Source organism: Nerophis ophidion, linkage group LG28 (assembly GCF_033978795.1).
Source record: "Nerophis ophidion isolate RoL-2023_Sa linkage group LG28, RoL_Noph_v1.0, whole genome shotgun sequence".
NCBI classification, from domain to species: domain Eukaryota; kingdom Metazoa; phylum Chordata; class Actinopteri; order Syngnathiformes; family Syngnathidae; genus Nerophis; species Nerophis ophidion.
Window position 1 is genome coordinate 30,348,876 of NC_084638.1, and position 18,996 is coordinate 30,367,871.

The 18,996-nt window shown below is 36.1% G+C and overlaps 1 protein-coding gene across 1 annotated transcript in view; it reads left to right on the forward strand.

Annotated features, from left to right (window-relative positions):
* Window positions 1–18,996, forward strand: part of acsl6 (acyl-CoA synthetase long chain family member 6) — a 100,685-nt gene that overhangs the window by 53,729 nt on the left and 27,960 nt on the right. Inside the window, exons 8-14 of the mRNA XM_061890561.1 lie at window positions 1,188–1,239; window positions 11,075–11,148; window positions 11,235–11,312; window positions 15,240–15,374; window positions 15,452–15,586; window positions 15,705–15,800; window positions 18,921–18,993. Of these exons, the coding sequence (XP_061746545.1) occupies window positions 1,188–1,239; window positions 11,075–11,148; window positions 11,235–11,312; window positions 15,240–15,374; window positions 15,452–15,586; window positions 15,705–15,800; window positions 18,921–18,993 (643 nt within the window). The remainder of the gene's footprint in view (window positions 1–1,187; window positions 1,240–11,074; window positions 11,149–11,234; window positions 11,313–15,239; window positions 15,375–15,451; window positions 15,587–15,704; window positions 15,801–18,920; window positions 18,994–18,996) is intronic.

The window sequence follows — 18,996 nt, forward strand, 5'->3', positions numbered from 1 at the left end:
CCACTTAGCTATTTTGCATTTTAATTCAACAAGACCTCTATTGATTTTATTTTGTCCTACTTAGCTATTTTGCATGTTTAATGCAATAAGACCTCTATTGATTTTATTTTGTCCTACTTAGCTATTTTGCATATTTAATGCAATAAGACCTCTATTGATTTTATTTTGTCCTACTTAGCTATTTTGCATGTTTAATGCAATAAGACCTCTATTGATTTTATTTTGTCCTACTTAGCTATTTTGCATATTTAATGCAATAAGAGCTCTATTAATTTTATTTTGTCCTACTCAGCTATTTTGCATATTCAATAGAACAAGACCTCAATTGATTTTATTTTGTCTCACTTAGCTATTTTGCATATTTAATGCAACAAGACTTCTATTGATTTTATTCTGTCCCACTTAGCTATTTTGCATTTTAATTCAACAAGACCTCTATTGATTTTATTTTGTCCTACTTAGCTATTTTGTATTTTCAATGCAAGAAGACCTGTATTGATTTTATTTTGCCCTACTGTTATTTTGCATAATAAGACATGTATTGATTTTATTTTGTCCTCCTTAGCTATTTTGCATATTTAATGCAACTAGACTTCTATTGATTTTATTTTGTCCTACTTAGCTATTTTGCATGTTTAATGCAATAAAACTTGTATTGATTTTGTTTTGTCCTACTTAGCTATTTTGCACATTAAATCCAATAAAACTTGTATTGGTTTTATTTTTTCCTACTCAGGTAGTTTGCATATTTAATGCAACAAGACCTCTATTGATTTTATTTTGTCCTACTTAGCTATTTTGCATATTTAATGCAACAAGACCTCTATTGGTTTTATTTTGTCCTACTTAGCTATTTTGCATGTTTAATGCAATAAAACTTGTATTGATTTTGTTTTGTCCTACTTAGCTATTTTGCACATTAAATCCAATAAAACTTGTATTGGTTTTATTTTTTCCTACTCAGCTATTTGCATATTTAATGCAACAAGTCCTCTATTGGTTTTATTCTGTCCTACTAAGCTATCTTGCTTATTTGATACAGCAAGACCTGTATTGATTTTTTTCCTGCTTAGCCATTTTGCATATTTAATGCAACAAGGCCTATTTTACAGTATGTTGTCATCCTCAGCTGTCTTACACATGTAATGCAACAAGACCTGTGTTGATTTTATTTTTGTCTTTCATAGCCGCCATCACCTGAGGACCTGTCCATAGTTTGCTTTACAAGTGGAACCACAGGTAACACAACTTCAACAAGTGAATTCCACACTCACATCTCTCTAAACCACTCACTTCATCCACACTACATGTGTTCATGTCTACACTCACACTTCTTGTTACAATTGCACTTGCACGTACACACTCATACTTATATTTACACTTATATTTATCTTATAGTTACACTTATATTTACACTTATACTTATCTTATAGTTTCACTTATATTTACACTTATATTTATATTATAGTTTCACTTATATTTACACTTATATTTATCTTATAGTTACACTTATAGTTACACTTATATTTACACTTATATTTATATTATAGTTTCACTTATATTTACACTTATATTTATCTTATAGTTACACTTATAGTTACACTTATATTTACACTTATATTTATATTATAGTTTCACTTATATTTACACTTATATTTATCTTATAGTTACACTTATAGTTACACTTATATTTATATTATAGTTTCACTTATATTTACACTTATATTTATCTTATAGTTACACTTATATTTACACTTATACTTATCTTATAGTTTCACTTATATTTACACTTATATTTATATTATAGTTTCACTTATATTTACACTTATATTTATCTTATAGTTACACTTATAGTTACACTTATATTTACACTTATATTTATATTATAGTTTCACTTATATTTACACTTATATTTATCTTATAGTTACACTTATAGTTACACTTATATTTACACTTATATTTATATTATAGTTTCACTTATATTTACACTTATATTTATCTTATAGTTACACTTATAGTTACACTTATATTTATATTATAGTTTCACTTATATTTACACTTATATTTATCTTATAGTTACACTTATATTTACTCTTATATTCTAATCTTATAGTTACACTTATATTTACTCTTATATTCTTATCTTATTGTTACACTTATATTGACACTTATATTTATCTTATTGCTACACTTATATTTATCTTATAGTTTCACTTTATTTACACTTATATTTATCTTATAGTTACACTTATATTTACACTTATATTTATTTTATAGTTACACTTATATTTACACTTATATTTATCTTATAGTTACACTTATATTTATACTTATATTTATTTTATAGTTACACTTATATTTATCTTATAGTTACACTTATATTTACACGTATATTTATCTTATAGTTACACTTATATTTACAACTATATTTATTTTATGGTTTCACTTATATTTACACTTATATTTATATTATAGTTTCACTTATATTTAAACTTATATTTATCTTATAGTTACACTTATATTTACACTTATATTTATCTTATAGTTACACTTATATTTACACCTATATTTATCTTATAGTTACACTTACATTTACACTTATGTAACTATAAGTAGTTACACCTATATTTACACTTATATTTATCTTATTGCTACACTTTTATTTATCCTATAGTTACACTTACATTTATACTTATATTTATTTTATAGTTACACTTATATTTCCACTTATATTTATCTTATAGTTACACTTATATTTACACTTATTACACTTATTGTTACACTTATATTTACACCTATATTTATCTAATTGCTACACTTATATTTATCTTATGGTGTCACTTATATTTATATTATAGTTTCACTTATATTTACACTTATATTTATCTTATAGTTACACTTATATTTATACTTATATTTATTTTATAGTTACACTTATATTTACACTTATATTTATCTTATTGCTACACTTTTATTTATCCTACAGTTACACTAATATTTACAGTTATATTCATCTTAAATGTGGAAGTAGAGTCAAAGCGCTTTGAGTACCTTGAAGGTAGAAAAGCGCTATACTAGTACAACCCATTTATTATTTATTTATAGTTACACTTATATTTACACTTATATTTATCTTTTAGTTACACTTATATTTATCTTATAGTTACACTTATATTGACACCTATATTTATCTAATTGCTACACTTATATTTATCTTATAGTTGTACTTATATTTACACTTATATTTACACTTATATTTATCTTATAGTTACACTTATATTTACACTTATATTTATCTTATAGTTACACTTATATTTACACTTATGTTTATCTTATAGTTACACCTATATTTACACTTATATTTATCTAATTGCTACACTTATATTTATCTTATAGTTTCACTTATATTTACACTTATATTTACACTTATATTTATCTTATAGTTTCACTTATATTTGCACTTATATTTATCTTATAGTTTTACTTATATTTACACTTATATTTATCTTATTGCTACACTTATATTTATCTTATAGATTTACTTATATTTACACTTATATTTATCTTATAGTTACACTTATATTTACACTTATATTTATCTTATAGTTACACTTATATTTACACTTATGTTTATCTTATAGTTACACTTATATTTACACTTATGTTTATCTTATAGTAACACCTATATTTACACATATATTTATCTAATTGCTACACTTATATTTATCTTATAGTTTCACTTATATTTAAACTTATGTTTATCTTATAGTTACACTTATATTTATCTTATAGTTACACTTATATTTACACCTATATTTATCTTATAGCTTATATTTACACTTATGTTTATCTTATAGTTACACCTATATTTACACTTATATTTATCTTATTGCTACACTTTTATTTATCCTATAGTTACACTAATATTTACAGTTATATTTATCTTATAGTTACACTTATATTTACACCTATATTTATCTTATAGTTTCACTTATATTACACTTATATTTATCTTATAGTTACACTTATATTTACACTCATATTTATCTTATAGTTACACTTATATTTACACTCATATTTATCTTATAGTTACACTTATATTTACACTTATATTTATTCTATAGTTATACTTATATTTACACTCGTAGTTAACCTATAGTTACACTTATATTTATCTTATAGTTTCACTCATATTTACACTCATATTTCTCTTATAGTCACACTTATATTTACAATAGTATTATCTTATAGTTATACTTATATTCACACGCATAGTTATCTTATACGCATACTTATACTTACATTTTTACTTACACTTTTACTCATATTTACACTTAATTCCGGAGTTGCACTTACACATTCTTAGACTTACATTCATACTTATATTTACACGTATACTTAACTCATACTTATGTTTACATAGATACTTATCTTTGTATACTTATCACTTATATTTACACTTAGAATTATACCTACAGTTATAGTCATTGACACTTATATTTACACATATGTATTTATAATTGCAACTACACATTCTTATGTTTGCACTTTTACTTATTTTTGTACTTATGTTAATGAATACACTTACCGGTACACATGAATGTATCACCTACACTTTTATGTAATTATACTTACTGTACATGTATACTTATGCTTACACTTATAATTAATTATGCATGCTGTACACGTATACTTATGCATACACCTGCACTTATATGTAATTATTCTTACTGTACATGTATACTTATGCCTACACCTGCACTTATGTGTAATTATTCTTACTGTACATGTATACTTATGCATACACCTGCACTTATATGTAATTATTCTTACTGTACATGTATACTTATGCATACACCTGCACTTATATGTAATTATTCTTACTGTACATGTATACTTATGCATACACCTGCACTTATGTGTAATTATTCTTACTGTACATGTATACTTATGCATACACCTGCACTTATATGTAATTATTCTTACTGTACATGTATACTTATGCATACACCTGCACTTATATGTGATTATTCTTACTGTACATGTATACTTATGCATACACCTGCACTTATGTTTAATTATTCTTACTGTACATGTATACTTATGCATACACCTGCACTTATATGTAATTATACTTACTGTACATGTATACTTATGCATACACCTGCACTTATATGTAATTATACTTACTGTACATGTATACTTATGCCTACACCTACAATTATATGTAATTATACTTACTGTACATGTATACTTATGCATACACCTAGACTTATATGTAATTATTCTTACTGTACATGTATACTTATGCCTACACCTACAATTATATGTAATTATTCTTACTGTACATGTATACTTATGCCTACACCTACAATTATATGTAATTATACTTACTGTACATGTATACTTATGCCTACACCTAGACTTATATGTAATTAGTCTTACTGTACATGTATACTTATGCATACACCTGCACTTATATGTAATTATTCTTACTGTACATGTATACTTATGCATACACCTAGACTTATATGTAATTATTCTTACTGTACATGTATACTTATGCATACACCTGCACTTATATGTAATTATACTTACTGTACATGTATACTTATGCATACACCTGCACTTATATGTAATTATACTTACTGTACATGTATACTTATGCCTACACCTACAATTATATGTAATTATACTTACTGTACATGTATACTTATGCATGCACCTGCACTTATATGTGATTATACTTACTGTACACGTATACTTATGCCTACACCTATATGTAAATATACTTACTGTACAGGTATGCTTATGCATACACCTACAGTTATACGTTTTTATACTTACTGTACATGAATACTTAAGCGTACACCTCCACATTACTTAAGCTTTAGCGACTGCACTTTATTATTTACACTTAACTTACATTGTAATGCGTTATTGAATTGAATTTTACTTATGTTTATTGATTTATTAGAGGTTATCAGTTGTGACATGTAAAAGATGGAATGCTGGCATCAGTTGTTAAACACAAACAAACTCCTATCAGATACAGCAGAGGAAGTGTTGGTGCGTTTACAGAAAGTGCCAAGAAAACAAGCATGAGTGTGTTTTTATGCACAAGTGAAGTGCGATGAGGTGGGGACTTGTCCAGGGTGTACCCCGCCTTCCGCCCGATTGTAGCTGAGATAGGCGCCAGCGCCCCCCGCGACCCCGAAAGGGAATAAGCGGTAGGAAATGGATGGATGGATGGATGAAGTGTCTAAAAAAACAAAGTCACAGTTTGTCAGGTGACACCACATTGTTGTCCTTTGAAGGCAACAAGGTGCTGAGAGTTCAGTTCCGGACACTCTGGTGTCATTTTACATTAGTGACCAGGCTGCCCCCTGCTGGCCAACAGAGGAACGTTCCCTCAATTAGCAGTCAAAATGACTAATTGTTTCTTTTCATTATTTTGTTTTACACGTTGAATGAATAAAACAAAAAAATTGTTAGGACTTTCCATGCTGTTTTGATATAATAACTCATCTCAATGTTTGAAACTATGATGCAATATTTATTTGATTACAGGAGGTCTATAATAGATACTAATTATTATTTTTTTTAAAACACACTATAATGTAAGATGAAGTTTATGTAATCCATACAATAAATAATTAATTTAAAAAAAACACGTATATATATATTTTAAATAATTACTATGTATACATTATACATACATATTGATATATTTGTCCGGAAAAAACACAGAGGATATTTAATCCCTACAAGCCTGTTTCGCAGGTTTCCCTGCTCTTCAGGGGATTTTAAGTAAATTCAATCATTTACTCAAAGTTTATTTGTATAGCCCTAAATCACGAGTGTCTCAAAGGGCTGCACAAGCCACAACGACATCCTTGGCTCAGATCCCACACCAGGGAAAGAAAAAACTCAACCCAAGGGATACGATGAGAAACCTTGGAGGGGACCACAGATTGATTGATGATTTATATATATATACATATATATGTGTGTGTGTGTACATATATGTGTGTCTATATATGTGTATATATATAGATGTGTACATATGTACATATATGTGTATATATGTATATATCAATGTGTGTATATATATATGTGTATATATGTATATATGAATGTGTGTATATATGTGTATATGTATATATATATTTATGTGTATATGTATATATATATGTATATATATATGTATATATATCAATATATGTATATATGAATGTGTGAATATATATATGTGTATATGTATGTATATATATATATATATATATATATGTATGTGTGTATATGTATATATCTGTATATGTATTCATATATGTATATATATATATATATATATATATAATATACATGTATTATATATATATGTTTATATATATATATATATTGTATATAATTGTATATTATTACAAAATAAGAATAAAAAAACGTAGCTCTCCGAGTACCACCATAATGATCAACAGTACAACACGGCAGCTTAGTATGCCTAAGTATTCATTAAATACAAGGCCGAGGTTTTATGTAGCAAGTATATTTGATATTTTCTTCTCGCTAAAACAACACACACAGTTTGCACTGTGACACTGGGTTTGAATATGGGGAAAATAAAACACTAATCACATAAAAAAAGGGATTATTTTGGTGTACCACTAGTGGTACGCATACCACAGTTGGAAACTCCCTGATTCGAATAATGACACAAATAAAATTAAATAATCACCAAGTAAATTAATAAATGAAATCATATACTTTTTATTGTTATTTATTTAATCTTTAAACACTTTAAAAATACTATATTAATGTGTGTGTTTTTTTAATTATTGTTTATTGTTATTTTCTTCTGTCATTGTTTTTTAATTAACTGCACTAAAAATTTAGTGTATATATATATATATATATATATATATATATATATATATATATATATATATATATATATATTTACATACATACATACACACACACACATTCAAAGACTAAATCAAACAATAAAAGCTAAATATTTTGAAATTACCGTATTATTTTATCGGGGTCATCACTCTTAGTGTACCTAATGCAGTGGTTCTTAACCTTGTTGGCGGTACCGAACCCCACCAGTTTCATATACCCACTCACCGAACCCTTCTTTAGTGAAAAATAAAATGGTGTTTTGTTCAAATTCAAGACAAAGTAGCATATTTTTGGTAACACTTTAGTATGGGGAACATATTCTAAGTAACAAAGACTTCATTTAGAGTTATTTTGACACTAGGGGAACATATTCTAAGTAATAAAGACTCAATTTAGAGTTATTTGGTTAGGGTCAGGGTTAAAGGGTTAGGGTTATAATAGGGCCATGCCGAATAAGGCATTAACAAGTACTTAATAATGACTAGTTAAGAGCCAATATGTTACTAATTTGCATGTTAATAAACAACTCCTCCCACGGTCGGTGGCGGCCGGTGGGAGGAGGCAAGAGAGTCCACAGCTGCAGGAGGAACAAGGCAAACTCTCCGCTCATGTCTACGGTAAGAGCTGAATGTAAACAAGGAAACACCGGCTGTGTTTGTGTCGCTAAAGGCGGCCGCAATTTACTGCTTCCCACCTACATCTTTCTTCTTTGACTTCTCCATTATTAATTGAACAAATTGCAAAAGATTCAGCAACACAGATGTCCAGAATACTGTGTAATTATGCGATTAAAGCAGACCACTTATAGCTGTGATCGGTGCTGGATCAAAATGTCCGCTACAATCCGTGACGTCACGCGCACGCGTCATCATAACCGCGACTTTTCAACAGGATATTTAAATTGCAATTTAGTAAACTAAAAAGGCCGTATTGGCATGTGTTGCAATGTTAATATTTCATCATTGATATATAAACTATCAGACTGCGTGGTCGGTAGTCGTGGGTTTCAATAAGCCTTTAACACTGTTACAAATATGCGCCACACTGTGAACCCACACCAAACAAGAATGACAAACACATTTTGTGAGAACATCCACACCGTCACACAACATAACAAATACACAGAATCCTTTGCAGCACTAACTCTTCTGGAATCTGCAATATACACCCCCGCTACCACCAAACCCCGCCCACCTCAACCACGCTTGCCCCCCTCCCCTCCACCTCAACCCCCACTCCCTCCATCTCCCGAATTCGGAGGTCTCAAGGTTGACAAGTATGGATGAGTCGGGTGGGTCTTGACTGGCTCCGCCGAACCCCTGAGGCTGACTCACAGAACCCCTAGGGTTCGATCGAACCCTGGTTAAGAACCACTGCCGTAGGGGTTCGATCAAACCCTGGTTAAGAACCACTGACCTATGGGTTCGATCGAACCCTGGTTAAGAACCACTGCCGTAGGGGTTCGATCGAACCCTGGTTAAAAACCACTGCCCTAGGGGTTCGATCAAACCCTGGTTAAGAACCACTGACCTATGGGTTCGATCGAACCCTGGTTAAGAACCACTGCCGTAGGGGTTCGATCGAACCCTGGTTAAAAACCACTGCCCTAGGGGTTCGAACGAACCCAGGTTAAGAACCACTGACCTATGGGTTCGATCGAACCCTAATTAAGAACCATTGCCCTAGGGGTTCGATCGAACCCTGGTTAAGAACCACTGACCTAGGGGTTCGATCGAACCCTGGTTAAAAACCACTGCCCTAGGGGTTCGATCGAACCCTGGTTTAGAACCACTGACCGAGGGGTTCGATCGAACCCTGGTTAAGAACCATTGACCTAGGGGTTCGATCGAACCCTGGTTAAGAACCACTGCCCTAGGGGTTCGATCGAACCCTGGTTAAGAACCACTGCCCTAGGGGTTCGATCGAACCCTGGTTAAGAACCACTGCCCTAGGGGTTCGATCGAACCCAGGTTAAGAGCCACTGCCCTAGGGTTTCGATCAAACCCTGGTTAAGAACCACTGACCTATGGGTTCGATTGAACCCTGGTTAAGAACCACTGCCGTAGGGGTTCGATCGAACCCTGGTTAAAAACCACTGCCCTAGGGGTTCGATCGAACCCTGGTTAAGAACCACTGACCTATGGGTTCGATCGAACCCTGGTTAAAAACCACTGCCCTAGGGGTTCGATCGAACCCTGGTTAAGAACCACTGCCCTAGGGGTTCGATCGAACCCTGGTTAAGAACCACTGCCCTAGGGGTTCGATCGAACCCTGGTTAAGAACCACTGCCCTAGGAGTTCGATCGAACCCAGGTTAAGAGCCACTGCCCTAGGGGTTTGATCAAACCCTGGTTAAGAACCACTGCCGTAGGGGTTCGATCGAACCCTGGTTAAGAACCACTGCCGTAGGGGTTCGATCGAACCCTGGTTAAGAACCACTGCCCTAGGGGTTTGATCAAACCCTGGTTAAGAACCACTGACCTAGGGGTTCGATCGAACCCTGGTTAAGAACCACTGACCTATGGGTTCGATCGAACCCTGGTTAAGAACCACTGCCCTAGGGGTTCGATCGAACCCTGGTTAAGAACCACTGCCCTAGGGGTTTGATCAAACCCTGGTTAAGAACCACTGACCTATGGGTTCGATCGAACCCTGGTTAAGAACCACTGCCGTAGGGGTTCGATCGAACCCTGGTTAAGAACCACTGCCCTAGGGGTTCGAACGAACCCCGGTTAAGAACCACTGCCGTAGGGGTTCGATCGAACCCTGGTTAAGAACCACTGACCTATGGGTTCGATCGAACCCTGGTTAAGAACCACTGCCGTAGGGGTTCGATCGAACCCTGGTTAAGAACCACCGCCCTAGGGGTTCGAACGAACCCCGGTTAAGAACCACTGCCGTAGGGGTTCGATTGAACCCTGGTTAAGAACCACTGACCTATGGGTTCGATCGAACCCTGGTTAAGAACCACTGCCGTAGGGGTTCGATCGAACCCTGGTTAAGAACCACTGCCCTAGGGGTTCGAACGAACCCCGGTTAAGAACCACTGACCTATGGGTTCGATCGAACCCTGGTTAAGAACCACTGCCCTAGGGGTTTGATCAAACCCTGGTTAAGAACCACTGACCTAATGTGTGGATCTTCCTGTGTGGTTCTTCACGTGTCAACAGGGAACCCAAAAGGAGTCATGCTCACTCACGGGAATGTGGTGGCGGACTTTTCAGGCTTCCTGAAAGTCACCGATGTGAGTGACCCACACAGCACTTTTTTTTTTTTTTTTATAATTTCACTTCCAACCCTTCTGACTCCGCACCTTTCCTGCTCTTGCAGAAGGTGATTTTCCCCAACCAGGACGACTGCCTCATCTCCTTCCTGCCGCTGGCCCACATGTTCGAGAGGCTGATCCAAGTAAGTGCATGGGAAGATGTTATGTCGTTTTTTTTAGTATCGTTTACAACATTTTTTATTATTATATGCAACCTGCCAGTCATGTGCAGCCGGAGCCAAGCAGGTTTTGGCACGTCCAACCAGCCTGGTTTGTTTGCCCGCAGGCGTTTGGACACAATATGGGGATAGTAGGTGTTTTCCACGCCTGCAGGCACACAGCCCAGATCTCACAATAAAAAGGGGCGGAGCCTCCGCCGGGGCCATGTCCTCAGACGGCCTCGGGGAAGGAAAAAAAAAATTCTGGTGGCGGTGAACTTCTTTTTTTTTCTTCCCCCCCCCCACCACTTAACGACCTGCCACAGCTGCGTGTGGTGGAAGTCCATATATGGTCGGGGTTGTCCCGTGTCTGTGTGGAAATGTGTGTTGCATAACACTCCTTATGGGAACTCAAATTAAAACAGCAGATTTTTGTTCGTCGTCTCTGGAAAAGGAGGTTTGACGGTGGCGTGCATCAGTAAAGTGAAACCCAATATCTAAGTCACAAACCCCGTTTCCATATGAGTTGGGAAATTGTGTTTGATGTAAATACAAACAGAATACTTTTCAACCCATATTCAGTTAAATATGCTACAAAGACAACATATTTTGCAAAGAATCATTAACTTTAGATTTTGATGCCAGCAACACGTGACAAAGAAGTTGGGAAAGGTGGCAATAAATACTGACAAAGTTGAGGAATGCTCATCAAACACTTATTTGGAACATCCCACAAGTGTGCTGGCTAGTTGGGAACAGGTGGGTGCCATGATTGGGTATAAAAAGAACATCCCAAAAAATGTATTTCACAAGAGAGGATGGGGCGAGGTACACCCCTTTGTCCACAACTGCGTGAGCAAATAGTCAAACAGTTTAAGAACAACGTCTCTCAAAGTGCAATTGCAAGAAATTTAGGGATTTCAACATCTACGCTCCATAATATCATCAAAAGGTTCAGAGGATATGGAGAAATCACTCCACGTAAAAGGCATGGCCGGAAACCAACATTGAATGACCGTGACCTTTGGTCCTTCAGGCGGCACTGTATCAAAAACCGACATCAATCTCTAAAGGATATCACCACACGGGCTCAGGAACACTTCAGAAAACCACTGTCACTAAAAACAGTTGGTCGCTACATCTGTAAGTGTAAGTTAAAGCTCTACTATGCAAAGCGAAAGCCATTTATCAACAACATCCAGAAACGCCGCCGGCTTCTCTTGGCCCGAGATCATCTAAGATGGACTGATGCAAAGTGGAAAAGTGTTCTGTGGTCTGACGAGTCCACATTTCAAATTGTTTTTGGAAATATTCGACATTGTGTCATCCGGACCAAAGGGGAAGCGAACAACCCAGACTGTTATCGACGCAAAGTTGAAAAGCCAGCATCTGTGATGGTATGGGGGTGCATTAGTGCCCAAGGCATGGGTAACTTACACATCTGTGAAGGCACCATTAATGCTGAAAGGTACATACAGGTTTTGGAACAACATATGCTGCCATCTAAGCGCCGTCTTTTTCATGGACGCCCCTGCTTATTTCAGCAAGACAATGCTGTAACATTCAACACGTGTTACGACAGCATGGCTTCGTAAAAAAAGAGTGTGGGTACTTTCCTGGCTCGCCTGCAGTCCAGACCTGTCTCCCATCGAAAATGTGTGGCCTATTATGAAGCGTAAAATACGACAGCAGAGACCCCGGACTGTTGAACGACTGAAGCTCTACATAAAACCAAAATGGGAAAGAATTCCACTTTCAAAGCTTCAACAATTAGTTTCCTCAGTTCCCAAACGTTTATTGAGTGTTGTTAGAAAAAAATGTGATGTAACACAGTGGTGAACATGCCCTTTCCTAACTACTTTGGCACTTGTTGCAGCCATGAAATTCTAAGTTAATTATTATTTGCCAAAAAAAAAATAAAGTTTATGAGTTTCAACATCAAATATCTTGTCTTTGTAGTGCATTCAACTGAAAATGTGTCGAAAAGGATTTGCAAATCATTGTATTCCGTTTATATTTACATCCAACACAATTTCCCAACTCATTAGGAAATGGGGTTTGTACATCCATATATAGAAGCATGATGTTTCCACCCCCATGCTTCACAGTAGGTATGGTGTTCTTGGGATGCAACTCAGTATTCTTCTTCCTCCAAACACGACGAGTTGAGTTTATACCAAAATGGATACATGGATGATACAGCAGAGGATTGGGAGAATGTCATGTGGTCAGATGAAACCAAAATAGAACTTTTTGGAGGATTGGGAGAATGTTATGTGGTCAGATGAAACCAAAATAGAACTTTTTGGTTTCATCTGACCACATGACATTCTCCCAATCCTCTGCTGTATCATCCATGTATCCATTTTGGTATAAACTCAACTCGTCGTGTTTGGAGGAAGAAGAATACTGACTTGCATCCCAAGAACACCATACCTACTGTGAAGCATGGGGGTGGAAACACCATGCTTTGGGGCTGTTTTTCTGCTAAGGGGACAGGACGATTGATCCGTGTTAAGGAAAGAATGAATGGGGCCATGTATCGTGAGATTTTGAGCCAAAACCTCCTTCCATCAGTGAGAGCTTTGAATGGTTGACCAAATACTTATTTCCCACCATAATTTACAAATCAATTCTTTAAAATTCCTAAATTGTGAATTCCTGGATTTTTTTTTCACATTCTGTCTCTCACAGTTGAAGTGTACCTATGATGAAAATTACAAACCTCTGTCATCTTTTTAAGTGGGAGAACTTGCACAATCGCTGGCTGACTAAATACTTTTTTGCCCCACTGTATATATATATATATATATATATATATATATATATATATATATATATATATATATATATATATATATATATATATATATATATATATATATATATATATATATATGGGTTAGGGTTAGGCTTCACGGTGGCAGAGGGGTTAGTGCGTCTGACCCACAATACGAAGGTCCTGCAGTCCTGAGTTCAAATCCAGGCTGGGGATCTTTCTGTGTGGAGTTTGCATGTTCTCCCCGTGAATGCGTGGGTTCCCTCCGGGTACTCCGGCTTCCTCCCACCTCCAAAAACATGCACCTGGGGATAGGTTGATTGGCAACACTAAATTGGCCCTAGTGTTTGAATGTGAGTGTGAATGTTGTCTGTCTATCTGTGTTGGCCCTGCGATGAGGTAACAACTTGTCCAGGGTGTACCCCGCCTTCCGCCCGATTGTAGCTGAGATAGGCGCCAGCGTCCCCCGCGACCCCACAAGGGAATAAGCGGTAGAAAATGGATGGATATATATATATATATATATATATATATATGTATATGTATGTATATATATATATATATATATCTACATATATAGATATATATAAAGCCTGGCTCCTGGCCAAATTTTTTTAACCCAGTGCGGCCCCAGAGTCAAAAACTTTGGGGACTCCTGATCTAGAGGCAAATTCATGCATTATTGGCTATTACAAGCAGCCCTCTGATGGCAGCCATAACTGTGGCCCTCAATGAAAACCAGTTTGACATCCCTGGTTTGGAAAATGACAAACGGCGTGGCGCAGTGGAAGAGTGGCCGTGCGCAACCCGAGGGTCCCTGGTTCAATCCCCACCTAGTACCAACCTCGTCACGTCCGTTGTGTCCTGAGCAAGACACTTCACCCTTGCTCCTGATGGGTGCTGGTTGGCGCCTTGCATGGCAGCTCCCTCCATCAGTGTGTGAATGTGTGTGTAAATGTGGAAGTAGTGTCAAAGGGCTTTGAGTACCTTGAAGGTAGAAAAGCGCTATACAAGTACAACCCATTTATCATTTATTTAAAATGTCACCCGCATGCTTTCACTTCTCAGAATTTGGCCGCCCCTGCTTATTCACGAAACACTTTTGTGCTGACCGAGCGCTGTGTTGGTTGCAGTCGGTGGTCTACTGTCACGGCGGGCGAATAGGCTTCTACCAGGGCGACATCCGCCTCCTCCCCGACGACATGAAGGCCCTGCGGCCCACCATCTTCCCCGTGGTCCCTCGCCTGCTCAACCGCATGTACGACAAGGTGCGTTCGGCGGCCGCGCCCTCGGACCGGCTTGCAGAACACCGTCGACGTTGTTCTCGCCGCCTATGTGTGTGCAGATCTTCAGCCAGGCCAACAGCCCGCTCAAGCGTTGGCTCCTCAACTTCGCCGCCAAGAGAAAAGGCGCCGAGGTCAGCAGCGGCATCATTCGCAGCGACAGCGTCTGGGACAAGGTCTTCTTCAGCAAGATCCAGGTAAGCCTTTCATCCTCACCCCCAAGAAGAGATGGTGGCCCGCAGATAAACGCCGATGATGTCATAAAAGATGGTTATCATGGCCGTTGTTGTTATTATTATTGTTATATTCATGCAGGCCAGCCTGGGTGGGAGGCTGAGGATGATCATAACTGGAGCAGCACCCACTTCACCCACGGTGCTCGGATTCCTCAGAGCAGCTCTCGGATGCCAGGTCACACACACACACACACACACACACACACACACACTCGCTTTTATTTGTTACCATCTTGAGACCTCCGAAAAATGCCTACCTCTTTAGGACCGCCCCTTTGTAGATATATAAAGATTTGTATTTACAACATTAATAATATATACATACTATGCAAATATATTTTAAAAAATAGCTTGTTGTGAAAAATGTATTGGAATTTTGCAAGAAAAAAGGTCAAAATAAGTATAAAGACACAATTACAAATAAATACTGTCACGCCTGTGGATTATGTTGTGTTTTTGTTATGTTTTGGTCATGTTATGTTTTGTTTTGTGGACATTCAGTTCTGTTTTTGCACTAAATTAAACCCTCTCTAACCGTAAATCCTAACCCTGGAATTTAAGTAAGGGGAAAAAAAATAAAAAATTGTAAAATAATTTAAGAAAGAAAAAAAATCTAAAAACATAAGTCAGAAAATATTACAAACAAAGATAAATAAATCAATAAACCCAAAAATGTAACATTATATATCAGGAAAAAAGAAAAACATATTTTAAATCTTATATATCTTTTCATATATATATATATATTAAATTCAAAAGAAAAAGAAAAACATATTTAAAAGATAAATTAATTAAAAAGTTCAAACAAATAATTCAAGAAATAAAATAATTAATATAAAAAACATAATCAAAAATACATAATGAATGAATAAAACGTTTTTTTTAAATAATTCAAAAAATAAAATAATTCAAGAAAGAAAATAATCCGGATAAAAATATAATCAAAAAAAAGGTTTGTGCTGTCAAATTATTAATTTCTTTAATCAGATTAATCACACCTAAATTTGGATTAGTCATGGTTAATCACAGGTCTTTTTTTTCACTTGCATGATTTAAAAACCTTTACAAAGACCCAAATCTTTTTCTTTCTTATATTCTATATAGCGCTTTTCTCTAGTGACTCAAAGCGCTTTACATAGTGAAACCCAATATCTAAGTTACATTTAAACCAGTGTGGGTGGCACTGGGAGCAGGTGGGTAAAGTGTCTTGCCCAAGGATACAACGGCAATGACTAGGATGGCGGAAGCGGGAATCGAACCTGCAACCCTCAAGTTGCTGGCACGGCCACTTTACCAACCGAGCTATGCCGCCCCGAATATAATATAATTTGGACACAAATGCAATTTTACCCGAGAACAAGTTTTAAAATTTTTACTTGAATGTGCAGAACTCGGTATGCAGTCCGGGTTCATTTCGGAGTGAAATCTGCAAGTGACACAACACACTCATCATCTTTGCACGGACATATAACAACATGTACCGCCTTTTTGGTAACCATTGGCAAGGAAACCAGCGCAGATAGTTAATAACCCTGTCCAAAAAACAAAACAAATCTGAATGCCCAAAATCTAGTCACATGTTCCTTATCCCATTTCGGGCATTTTCTGAAAGTTTCACTTGCTAATTAGGTGACAAAAAATAGGAATAATTCCATAGTCTGGCAGAGGTGACAGGGTTATTTTGAGGCTAATATCAGTTTATGAATGAATCATATAAGACCTTGAATAAAATCAATCAATCAATCAATCAATGTTTATTTATACAGCCCCAAATCACAAATGTCTCAAAGGACTGCACAAATCATTACGACTACAACATCCTCGGAAGAACCCACAAAAGGGCAAGGAAAACTCACACCCAGTGGGCAGGGAGAATTCACATCCAGTGGGACGCCAGTGACAATGCTGACTATGAGAAACCTTGGAGAGGACCTCAGATGTGGGCAACCCCCCCCCCCCTCTAGGGGACCGAAAGCAATGGATGTCGAGCGGGTCTAACATGATACTGTGAAAGTTCAATCCATAGTGGCTCCAAGACAGCAGCGAGAGTCCCGTCCACAGGAAACCATCTCAAGCGGATCAGCAGCGTAGAGATGTCCCCAACCGATACAGGCGAGCGGTCCATCCTGGGTCTCGACTCTGGACAGCCAGTACTTCATCCATGGTCATCGGACCGGACCCCCTCCACAAGGGAGGGGGGGACATAGGAGAAAGAAAAGAAGCGGCAGATCAACTGGTCTAAAAAGGAGGTCTATTTAAAGGCTAGAGTATACAGATGAGTTTTAAGGTGAGACTTAAATGCTTCTACTGAGGTAGCATCTCGAACTGTTACCGGGAGGGCATTCCAGAGTACTGGAGCCCGAACGGAAAACGCTCTATAGTTCGCAGACTTTTTTTGGGCTTTGGGAATCACTAATAAGCCGGAGTCCTTTGAACGCAGATTTCTTGCCGGGACATACGGTACAATACAATCGGCAAGATAGGATGGAGCTAGACCGTGTAGTATTTTATACGTAAGTAGTAAAACCTTAAAGTCACATCTTAAGTGCACAGGAAGCCAGTGCAGGTGAGCCAGTATAGGTATATATGTATGTATATATGTATATAAAGGTATATACAGTACAGGTATATATGTATGTATATATGTATATAAAGGTATATACAGTATAGGTATATATGTATGTATATATGTATATAAAGGTATATACAGTATATATGTATGTATATATGTATATAAAGGTATATACAGTATATATGTATGTATATATGTATATAAAGGTATATACAGTATATATGTATGTATATATGTATATAAAGGTATATACAGTATATATGTATGTATATATGTATATAAAGGTATATACAGTACAGGCGTAATGTGATCAAACTTTCTTGTTCTTGTCAAAAGTCTAGTAGCCGCATTTTGTACCAACTGTAATCTTTTAATGCTAGACATGGGGAGACCCGAAAATAATACGTTACAGTAATCGAGACGAGACGTAACAAACGCATGGATAATGATCTCAGCGTCTTTAGTGGACAAAATGGAGCGAATTTTAGCGATATTACGGAGATGAAAGAAGGCCGTTTTAGTAACGCTTTTAATGTGTGACTCAAAGGAGAGAGTTGGGTCGAAAATAATACCCAGATTCTTTACCGAGTCACCTTGTTTTATTATTTGGTTGTCAAATGTTAAAGTTGAGTTTCATCTTGACATTTTATGAGTTTTCCAAAAACAACAAGTTGATGCTAAAATGCTAACAAGTTCAGTACTGACAAACGTTGACTCCTGCAGGTGTACGAGGCGTACGGGCAGACGGAGTGCACCGCCGGCTGCACGTTCACCACGCCGGGAGACTGGACGCCAGGTG